This window comes from Triticum urartu, chromosome 6A, assembly GCF_056163025.1.
Source record: "Triticum urartu cultivar PI428250 chromosome 6A, HENAU_Tu73, whole genome shotgun sequence".
NCBI classification, from domain to species: domain Eukaryota; kingdom Viridiplantae; phylum Streptophyta; class Magnoliopsida; order Poales; family Poaceae; genus Triticum; species Triticum urartu.
The window spans coordinates 489,236,509-489,248,343 of NC_141878.1; the positions used below are offsets into that span (position 1 = coordinate 489,236,509).

An 11,835-nucleotide genomic window follows, 5' to 3' on the forward strand; every position below is an offset into this window, starting at 1 on the left:
CTCTCGTGCTGGTATTTACGCCGCGCCGGGCAGGGTGTTCCCCGCGCGAGCCGCTTTGCCAAAAGCGTACCGCCACCACCCCTGCCGCCCCCCCTGCCAAGTGCTAACCACCTTAAAGCAGGCGGCTTTGCCACTAAAACCCCGTCAAATACTCCACCCAGCGGCCACGAATCATTAGCATCGCGCACGCACGGACGGCCGCAGCAACGAAAGGTAGAGAGAGTGCGCGAGCTTGCCGGCGCTGGCCATCATGGCGAGAGCCTTTCGCGCGGCATCCCCGCTGCCCCTCCCCTCTTCCAGCTCCAGGAGCGCCACCGCCGCGAGCGGCGGCGGCAGCGGCAGCGGCAGCTTCACCTGGCTGCTCAAGAAGCGCTCCAGCAAGGCGCCGCAGCGCAGCGGGCCGAGCGGCCAGGAGGCGGAGGACGAGGGAGACGAGGAGGAGGCTGGAGCGGCCGCTCTGTCCTCCGCGCAGTCGTCTTCCACCGGCGAGCAGTCCTCCTCCTCGTCGTCGTCGAGGAAGAAGCGCGCGGACGCGCTGGCGCGTCTGCGGTCGGTGTTCCTGGCGGCGATCACGCACCGGCGCCGGCGCCGGCAGCTCGGGTCGTGCGTGACGGGCACCATCTTCGGGCGGCGGCGCGGGCGCGTGCACGTGGCGCTGCAGACGGACCCGCGATCGGCGCCGGTGCTGCTGGTGGAGATGGCCGCCTACTCCACCGGCGCGCTCGTCAGGGAGATGTCCTCGGGCCTCGTGCGCCTCGCGCTCGAGTGCGAGAAGCCGCCGCTCAACGCAGGTACGACGTCCACCACCCGCACAACCACAGCGAGAGCAGCTCGAGCGCCAAAGCCACAGATTAACCCGCAGGCACGTGCAGGGGAGAAGCGGCGGCCGCTGCTGGAGGAGCCGACGTGGCGCGCGTACTGCAACGGGCTCAAGTGCGGCTACGCGGTGCACCGCGAGTGCGGCGCCGACGAGTGGCGCGTGCTCGGCGCCGTGGAACAGGTGTCCGTCGGCGCCGGCGTGCTCCCGGACGACGGTGCCGCCGGGGCCGCAGGCGGCGCCGGCGAGGGCGATCTGATGTACATGCGCGCCAAGTTCGAGCGGGTCGTCGGATCGAGGGACTCGGAGGCGTTCTACATGATGAACCCCGACGGCAGCGGAGGGCCCGAGCTCAGCATCTACCTGCTCAGAGTCTGACGGGCGGTCGAGGAAAAAATTCTTCCTGTATGGACTTTGTACACGTCCTTGTGCATGCATATTTGGGGTTGTTTTCTTTCTTTCTCTTGGGTTCCATGTATTCTGGTGCAGGACTTAATTGGCTGGCCTTGTACAGTATGTAGTACGTACAATAGTATCATTGCTCACTCTAGTGCTTAATCAAAATTAATATTGATATTTCCTCCATTTTAACATGCAGTGCACATTAGAGCAAAGGTTAACCAAATTTGTAGAACAAAATATAATCATCTACAGAACCAAATCAATATTATTAGACTTCTCATGAAATATATTTTCATGGTATTGTGGACGCAGTCCCATCCATTCGATCAACCCCTTCCGCTCTCTTTTTCCGAGAGCACGTAAATTGTGTGCCCTTTGTTTTATAAAAGACAGAGGATAAAATACAGAAAATTCAGGCAAGCTCTCACCGCAACCGGGTGAGAAGTAAACACACGTAAATTGTGTGTCTTTGTTTTATAAAAGACAGAGGATAAAATACAGAAAATTCAGGCCGGGTGAGAAGTAAACACACACACACACACAATACAACCCCAACGCATGAGGGTGTGTCCTAAATTGACCAACAAAGCCGTGTCTTGACCCACGTTGTATGGACTTTGTACACGTCCTTGTACATGTCCTGGTCAACTCGAAAGAGCGACAACTCCAAATGAACTTTCGTTGCTGACGCACCAACTATGCTTGCGTGCCTAAAGAGTTGGCAGGTGGGTGATAGGACTCACATAACCCTGGAAATGTCATGGTCTTGGACTCATGCATGACGGCGTACATAGCTCCCCTGAAGAACAATCCAGAATAGCGGTGAGCATCAACAGAGGAACAATGTCGAGGGCGTTGCCATTATCGATCTGGAACCGAATTTAGGCTTTCGCCCGGAGACAACCAATCAAGTGAGAGAGAGCGAGGTGCCAACATACCACAATGACGCCTCCAAGGAGGAGAACCATGCCCACAGGCGCCATCGCCGCTGGCACCAATCGAAGTCGGGCATGACTTTCATCCGAATCATCACACACCTGCATTCCTGCCCATAGGAATGGGGCACACCGCCCATGTTGGTTCGCTTAGCCGTTGCAGCAACACCACAACGATGAAGCCGCATCGTCTCGCCCCACCAACACTACCATGCCGAGCTACCACCACTTCCGCCTGTACCACCATGGTGCCAAGGAGCAGTCAAGGCGTGACTTCACCATGCTTGTCAGTATCCACGTACCAATCCCACCAACCAGATCCAGACCAAGATCGGCCGGAACTTCGCCACACCTTGCCGCCAAGCACTCCGCCGAAAGGGAGTCACACCACCATCGGGGAGAGGGGCAGGGACCAAGACACCCCAGACGTGAAGCTACTGCCGTCCAGGGCCGCTAGCGGGCGGCTGAGTTACCCCCACCCAGAACAGAATGAATCTGTGTAGGGAAGCTCCGATCCGCTGCCACCGATCTGCAAGGCTAGTTAGCATGCTGCCCCCACACCCATGGTGGCGCAGCCACCGTCGATAGCCCCTGGGGTTTCCGCCCTAGCCCTCAGGCTCCGCCATCATGCAAGGCGCCCAACGACGTGAAGGAAATATGCCCTAGAGGCAATAATAAAGTTGTTATTTATATTTCCTTATATCATGATAAATGGTTATTATTCATGCTAGAATTGTATTAACCGAAAACTTAGTACATGTGTGAATACATAGACAAAACAGACTGTCCCTAGTGTGCCTCTACTTGACTAGCTCGTTAATCAAAGATGGTTAAGTTTCCTGACCATATACATGTGTTGTCATTTGATAAATGGGACCACATCATTAGAGAATGATGTGATGGACAAGACCCATCCGTTAGCTTAGCATTATGATCGTTCAGTTTTATTGCTATTGCTTTCTTCATGACTTATACATATTCCTCTGACTATGAGATTATGCAACTCCCGAATATCGGTGGAACACCTTGTGTGCTATCAAACATCACAACGTAACTAGGTGATTATAAAGATGCTCTACAGGTGTCTCCGCAGGTGTTTGTTGGGTTGGCATAGATCAAGATTAGGATTTGTTACTCCGTGTATCGGAGAGGTATCTCTGGGCCCTCTCGGTAATGCACATCACTATAAGCCTTGCAAGCAATGTGACTAATGAGTTAGTTGTGGGATGATGTATTACGGAACGAGTAAAGAGACTTGCCGGTAATGAGATTGAACTAGGTATGATGATACCGATGGTCGAATCTCGGGCAAGTAACATACCGATGACAAAGGGAATGCTGTATGGTTATGCGGTTTGACCGATAAAGATCTTTGAAGAATATGTAGGAACCAATATGAGCATCCAGGTTCCACTATTGGTTATTGACCGGAGATGTGTCTCGATCATGTCTACATAGTTCTCAAACCCGCAGGGTCCGCACGCTTAACGTTCAATGACGATTTGTATTATGAGTTATGTGTTTTGGTGACCGAAGATTGTTCGGAGTCCCGGATGAGATCACGGACATGACGAGGAGTCTCAAAATGGTCAAGAGGTAAAGATTCATATATTGGAAGGTAGTATTCGGGCATCGGAATGGTTCCAAGTGATTCAGGTATTTTTTTCGGAGTACCGAGGGGTTACTGGCCCCCCCGGGGAAATATTGGGCCTACATTGGCTTAAGTGAGAGAGAGAGGGAAGCCCGCGGGGGGTGGCGCGCGCCCCCCTCCTAGGGAGTCCGAATAGGACAAGGAGGAGGGGGCACGACCCCCCTTCCCTTTCCCTATCCCTCTCCTTCCTTTTCCCTCCGGTGGAATAAAGGAAGGGGGGGGGGGCGTTGCTACAGTTCGTCGTGCCGAGACACCACGTGATGATCGGGTGTGATAAGCTCTACGTTCACATACAACGGGTGCAAACTAGTTTTGCACATGCAGAATACTCGGGTTAAACTTGACGAGCCTAGCATATGCAGATATGGCCTCGGAACACTGAGACTGAAAGGTCGAATGTGAATCATATAGTAGATATGATCAACATAGAGATGTTCACCATTGAAAACTACTCCATCTCACATGATGATCGGACATGATTTAGTTGATATGGATCACCTGATCATTTAGATGACTAGAGGGATGTCTATCTAAGTGGGAGTTCTTTAGTAATATGATTAATTGAACTTTAATTTATCATGAACTTAGTCCTGATAGTTTTTGCATATCTATGTTGTTGTAGATCAATGGCCCGTACTACCGTTCCCTTGAATTTTAATGCGTTCCTAGAGAAAGCTAAGTTGAAAGATGATGGTAGCAACTACACGGACTGGGTCCGTAACTTGAGGATTATCCTCATTGCTGCTGTGACGCCCGGATAATTAGGCTACAATAATCCCATGTTAATGATGCCACATCACCACAGTTACTGTTGTTAATCTCGTGTTAGTTCAAAATCGATTCGAAATTCAAACTTAAAATAAAGTCAAACGGTAAAGGTTTTCAAATATTAAAACTAAAATATTGGGGTATTGCCAAATAATGCATAGGTAATTATTATGGAGAAACCACAATTTTATAAAAGTTTAAATGCACTTAAATGATTAAAACAGTAGGTAAAACTATTGAATAAATGTCTTTGAATGTTATAAAATACTACACTATTTTGATCAGGGGTAAAACTTTCTGTGAAAGTAGTTGGAATTGTAACTCTATTTTAGGTATGGGTTTTACTTTTTGTAAAACTATAAATTATTAAATAAATAAAAGAAAGCAGAAAAGAAAAAGTAAAAATAAAACAAAACTAAAAAGAAAAAAAAGCCCCCTGGCCAACTGGGTCAGACAGACCAGCTCACCGGCCAGGCCGACCCACCTGGCCCAGCCGGCCGAACCGCCCCTGCCTTATCCTCACGAGGGGGGAAACCCTAACCCGTAACCCCCACTCCCCTCGCCCCCACTCGCCCCCCATGATCTGGATCGGGATCGCCCCGATCCCGCGCCGCCCTGCACCCCCGACGATGGCGCCTCCTCCCCGGAGCCCCCCTCTCGCCGACGCCAGCGTCCTGCCCTGCCTCTCCATCGCCGGCGCCTTTGGACCTCGTCGCGCCCCGTGGTCATCGTCCACCCCACCAACGCAAGGCCACGGTGTCCCCCATCACCGGATCGTCGCCGCTCCTCCGCGTCGGCCAACGCCATGACGACTGTGTCGACCTGCTGCTCCGACGCCTCCCCGGCCCCCTCGAGCTCGCACGCGACCTCCCCTGTGAGCCCCTTGCCCAATCCCCCTCCGCCTCCCGCTGTAGGTCGCCGCCACGCTCCGGCCCGACTGCTCGCGCCTTGTCTGGCCCCGCTCACGCCCCGCGCGCCTTCTCCCCGACCTCGCCGCGCCCGCAGACCTTCCCTCGCCCCTGTACCCGCGCCGCGCGCGCCCGTCGCCGGACAAGCCGCGCGCCCGGCAACCGTTGGCGCCCGCCGGCGCCCACCCTATTCCCCCACTGCAATGCGCTGCTGCTGCCCTCTCGCCTCCCCTGCACATCGCGCCCGCCTCCCGCGCCCGTGCGCCGCGCGCGTCTGCGGCCTACTGCTGATGCTGCTTGCTGCCGGTGCTGCCCGCCTCCACTCGCCGGCGGCTGCGACGCGCCCCGCCGCTGCCCCGGTTGCCTCTCCCTGTAGCGCCCAATCGGGTGCGCCCCTGTTGGGGCTGTGCCCGACGCCCGCGCCCGCTATGGTTTCCCCAGAGCCACTGACAAGTGGGGCCTGACCCCCAGAATGTTTTAAAAAAATGATAAAAATAAATAAATAAATAAATAGATAATTAATTAACTTAATTAATTTTCATTAATTAACTAATCAATTATAAACTAATTAAACTATTAGGTAATTAATTAATCAGTCAATGACAGTGGGGCCCACCCCTAATTAATCCTGATTAGGTTAATTAAACCAGATAACTAAATGTGTCACTAACAGGTGGGACCCACCTGTCAGGTTGACCAGGTCAACTGCTGATGTCATGCTGACGTCAGCAAACACTATTCTGGATAATGTTGAACTAAAATAATTAAATAAATCCTAAAAGTGATTTAATTCTTTTAAAATTAATATAAAATAAACCGTAGCTCTGATGGAAAAACTTTGTACATGAAAGTTGCTCAGAACGACGAGACAAATCCAGATACACAGCCCGTTCGTCCGCCACACATCCCTAGCATAGCGAACACACAACTTTCCCCCTCCGGTTCATCTGTCCAAAAACGCGAAACACCGGGGATATTTTCCTGGATGTTTCCCACTTCACCGGTATCTCCTCGTACCGCGTCAGGTCACCCCTAGTACAACGTAATGCCGCATCTTGCTTTTTGTTACATTGATTGCTCTATTATTTATTGTGTTCCCCCTCCATTACTTCTTTCCGGTAGACCCCGAGACTGCCGGAGACCCCCAGTACGACTACTGTGTTGATGACCCCTCCTTCTTGCCAGAGCAACCAGGCAAGCCCCCCCCCTTGATCACCAGATATCGCCTATTCTTCTCTATACTGCTTGCATCAGAGTAGTGTAGCATGTTACTGCTTTCAGTTAATCCTATACTGCTGCATAGCCTGTCCTTGCTACTACTATTGTTACCTTTACCTGCTATCCTACTGCTTAGTATAGGATGCTAGTGTTCCATCAGTGGCCCTACACTCTTGTCCGTCTGCCATGCTATACTACTGGGCCGTGATCACTTCGGGAGGTGATCACGGGCATATACTATATACTTTACACTGTTACATTACCTGTGGTATTGTCCGGAGTTGGGGGCTGAAGGGGCAGGTGGCTCCATCCCGGTAGAGGTGGGCCTGGGTTCCTGACGGCCCCCGACTGTTACTTTGTGGCGGAGCGACAGGGCAGGTTGAGACCACCTAGGAGAGAGGTGGGCCTGGCCCTGGTCGGTGTTCGCGGATACTTAACACTTTTAACGAGATCTTGGTATTTGATCTGAGTCTAGCCACTGGCCTATACGCACTAACCATCTACGCGGGGACAGTTATGGGCACTCGACATCGTGGTATCAGCCGAAGCCTTCGTGACGTCAGCGACTGAGCGGCGCGCGTCGGATTGGAACGTAAGCCTGCTCTTGTATTAAGGGGGCTAGTTTTGCTTCCGGCCGCCCTCGCAACATGTAGGTGTGCAATGGGCGATGGGCCTAGACCCCTGCGCCATAGGATTTAGACTGGCGTGCTGACCTCTCTGTTGTGCCTAGGTAGGGTTGCGACGTGTTGATCTTCCAAGGCCGGGCATGACCCAGGAAAGTGTGTCCGGCCAAATGGGATCGAGCGTGTTGGGTTATGTGGTGCACCCCTGCAGGGAAGTTAATCTATTTGAATATCCGTGATCTTCGGTAACAGGACGACTTGGAGTTGTACCTTGACCTTATGACAACTAGAACTGGATACTTAATAAAACACACCCTTCCAAGTGCCAGATACAACCCGGTGGTCGCTCTCTAATAGGGCGACGAGGAGAGGATCGCCGGGTAGGATTATGCTATGCGATGCTACTTGGAGGACTTCAGTCTACTCTCTTCTACATGCTGCAAGACAGAGGCTGCCAGAAGCGTAGTCTTCGATAGGACTAGCTTTCCCCCTCTTATTCTGGCATTCTGCAGTTTAGTCCACCGATATGGCCCTTTACACATATACCCATGCATATGTAGTGTAGCTCCTTGCTTGCGAGTACTTTGGATGAGTACTCACGGTTGCTTTCTCCCCCCTTTTCCCCCTTTTCTTTCTTTCTGGTTGTCGCAACCAGATGCTGGAGTCCAGGATCCATACGCCACCGTTGACGACGACTCCTACTACACCGGAGGTGCCTACTACTATGTGCAGCCCGCTGACGACGACCAGGAGTAGTTAGGAGGATCCCAGGCAGGAGGCCTGCGCCTCTTTCGATATGTATCCCAGTTTGTGCTAGCCTTCTTAAGGCAAACTTGTTTAACTTATGTCTGTACTCAGATATTGTTGCTTCCGCTGACTCGTCTATGATCGGGTTCTTGTATTCGAGCCTTCGAGGCCCCTGGCTTGTAATATGATGCTTGTATGACTTATTTTATTTGTAGAGTTGTGTTGTGATATCTTCCCGTGAGTCCTTGATCTTGATCGTACACGTTTGCGTGTATGATTAGTATACGGTGAAATCGGGGGCGTCACAAGTTGGTATCAGAGCCGACTGCCTGTAGGAATCCCCCTTCCACACTCCTTGGCCGAAGTCGAGTCTAGACATTACAAAACTTTTTACTAACATGGGTGTGTGCCTTACGGGCCCACGTCGCCATCTGGGTGGTATTAGGATCTTTTACTCCTCGATCCTTACTCTGGGATTCTGATCTCTCTTCTATTCGAGATAAATGATTTTGCTAACTCTAACTCTAGGTTCTCGTAATTACTTTCTTCCGGAGAGCCCCTTATTACAGATGATCGCCTGCTGCACCAGGAGATTTCGAAGATACTCTCCGATATTCTCTCGAGGCTTTGTGCCCGTTGCTTTTGCAATTCCCTACCACCGAAACATCCCTATGGATAAATACTTACACATGTCGTCTGTCGTTCTTACTTTTATTTCCAGTCGATCTTGTTATTACAAGATACCCCGAGAATACTTTGTGCCTACTGCCTTGCAGTTCCTTGCCACCTGAATACCCCTATGAATAATTTCTCGCACTTATCAAGGATTCACTCATTCCCAGTTGATTCATGTATTTCACAAAATTCTTCGAAATACCATTCGGTCTTCCAAAAATCCTGAGCAGCCTGTTGCTCCTAAATTTCTTTCTTTCTTGCTTGCGTTATGGTTAATACCATAAATCTCGTAATCTTATTGGCATACTTTGTCAATATCATTTTGAGTCCATTGATCCAATATGATGTGAATGCTCTCAATACTCAGTCATATCCTAGAATTCATCCTTCCGGCTCAGACGTCATTTCAAATGTGAGCTGGTTCTCGCCAATCAAATTGTCGTCGATTGTGCCCCTAAGTATATTGAACTTATCCATCCATGATCAGAGCGTCTGCTCCTGATCCTTCGCTTTGTAAATCATAATTCCTTTGCAATTGAGCTCTAAGTTACTCAATTGTTTCTATAATCCAATGTCTTTGCATTGATTCTTCCTCTGGTTGTGAGCCGATACTCACATCAGATCCTTTATTGGCCATCAGAACCTTGTTGGATTTTATCCAACAACGTCCTTCATATTCAATCATGTTTGGAAGTTCTTTCCCTGATACATAATGCCTTTGGTAAATCTTATTCCTTGATTTGTCCAACCATGCTCTGCTTTCGAGCTGGTGATATTTACTATTGAAGCTTGTGGTATATGTTTCCACGATCCCCCGATGGGTTGAACCAACGCCTTCCCTAATCTGTGTGATCCCGAAAGATTTCACGTTTCATACTTATCTGGTATTTCACCAGGTAAAAAATTTCAACCCTAATGTCATTTTTGAAACGCGAGGAGTGAACGAAAGGTTATGCATTGAAGAAGTGGGAGTCAACCTTGAACTTTGTGTTCATGCCCATGGACACGATGTATATCCTATCATGGAAGCTTCTTGAAATAATAACTATTCCCTTGATATATTATCATTTGGTATCTGTGAATTGATTCTTTGCAATCGTGGTTCCGGCCATATTTTCTCCTTGATTCCATTTCTCGTGCAAGTTTGAGCACTTGTCTTCTGCAGAGCATTACTCTAGTACAACCTCTACTTTGATCTGTCGTCGAGTACTACCCCCTGCTATCTCGAGACTATCTTGGAACTGCATAACTTCCTATGAGTTCTTCATCAAGTACTACATTCTCACTGATTACAATTTTTCATGGGCTCTGAGTTATTAAACACTCAAGGACGCCGATAACTGAACCGAGTCCACACTCCGATTCAATAACTCTAAGTAATTTTTGTTGCTTACGAGTTTAATAATCCTTCAAGTCATTCCTAGCCTGACCGGCTATATCATTATTGTGCTAAAATTTTAACTGTGCTACCTGGTCCTTTTTCCCGGAGCATAAATTTCAATGGTGAGCTAATCTTACGTCGGTCTTCCTTGTCATATCATTTCTCCCTGAACAACAAACTTGATTTCGAGTTTGTGTCATACCCATGGTTCCAATAACCTTTCGCTTCATCATTCCTTTGACTTGATGTCATCGCCGATCGATTACATCTTCGTGGAGCCTCTCAACTAAATTTGTCGTTGTCGTCAGACAACATTTTGATTCCTTCCAGAATATCAACCAAATGGATGATGACAGGTAACCATCCTTGTCCCTCGATGATTTTTGTTATCACCGACAACATTATTGCCTTCCCTCCAACACAAACTTGTTCGTGTTTTGTGTTATACCTGGAGACCCATGCTATCCAGCAATTATTCTTCGATACCTTGGAGTATTACCATCTTTTATGTCAAGAATGTTGTGAGAATTTCACCACTTCCTAAGAATTCTTGATACAGGTAATACTTATCACCATCACCATCCTTTCTTGGTCCCCATGTTGGATCTAACCGGGATACCAACAGGTGAACGGTGCTGTTTGGATTCTGCCCTTCTAGCAACCCTATTGCTTTGAAGTTAATGGTCGAACGTTCATTCTTAGACTATTGATCACTGAATCACCCTTCTAACATATGATCATGCTACCTAAGGCCCTACTTTGGGCACCCTTTTCCACTAATGTTTAATTGTGTATGTTTTTCCTTGAGCATACATCATTATATCATTTGATCTGACAAATGTTATCTCCTTGTTCACATAACTGTGGAAATCCATCTTTTTGGATACCTCGTTGTATTATCGCTGAGTCCATCAGCCACCTCCTCATCCTCTCCTTGGCTTAATGATGAATCCCTTCGCGTATCCAGAGTCTGACCTTTGATTGAAGACCATGCAATGATATCTCGAAGCATGTCTGTGGTACTCTGATTTTCAGCAAGAACATTTGAAGCCCCGTGCTAAATGTTTCTTGCTCTGTTGTCCAAACACCGTTGTATGGTTAATGTCATGAAATTTTTCTTCCCTTACCTAAAGAGTTTTCTACATTATATCCTATCATGGATAATATGTTCCGCTTGTTCTTGGGAAGGATATACCCCTGAAATATGTGTTTAAACACATTTTCCTTTCCATTGTTCTGTTTAATCTAATAATCACATTTTCCTTTCCATTGTTCTGTTTAACCTTCTTGAGGTTTATATGATATAAATAGTAATACGTCACTGCTTTTATAAGCACCTCAGTGTACAACTCTGTCAGTAAGACCCTGTTACTATTGTTGTTGACATTCTGGTAACCACCGATGGACGAGAACTTTGCCTATTGGTCCGCCTCGTTCAACGAGCAGGAAGATGGTTCTCTTCATCCCTCGCCCTTGGTACCGATGTTGTTGCTGACATAACTGACAGGCGATACTCTGACCTGCCTTGCTATCTTGACCGTGCAAATTGATTAGCACCTTCCTACCTTTAACCCACATGGTGGGCCATAACCCACAATGCCACAGGATCAAAACCTGACTCTCCTGTACACCCTGTTTCCAAAGTTAATTCTTGCGCTTGGCTTCGTATGCAATTCACGAGCCACATTCCTAGTGATCTATTCTGATGTC

The 11,835-nt window shown here is 48.9% G+C and overlaps 1 protein-coding gene across 1 annotated transcript; it reads left to right on the plus strand.

Moving 5' to 3' along the window:
- On the plus strand, positions 1-1,408 carry LOC125512410 (protein MIZU-KUSSEI 1). The gene is made up of 2 exons (XM_048677505.2): positions 1-791; positions 873-1,408. Exons 1-2 carry the CDS (start codon positions 251-253, stop codon positions 1,193-1,195), a joined length of 864 nt encoding a protein of 287 aa, XP_048533462.1. The 5' UTR covers positions 1-250; the 3' UTR covers positions 1,196-1,408.
- The last annotated feature ends 10,427 nt before the right edge of the window (positions 1,409-11,835 follow it).

What these genes read in the sequence shown, in the direction of transcription:
- LOC125512410 (XM_048677505.2), top strand. Translation starts at nt 251, where the DNA reads ATGGCGAGAGCCTTTCGCGCGGCATCCCCGCTGCCCCTCCCCTCTTCC. An exon ending in GAAGCCGCCGCTCAACGCAG is followed by an intron (nt 792 to 872) that starts GTACGACGTCCA and finishes AGGCACGTGCAG; the next exon opens with GGGAGAAGCGGCGGCCGCTG.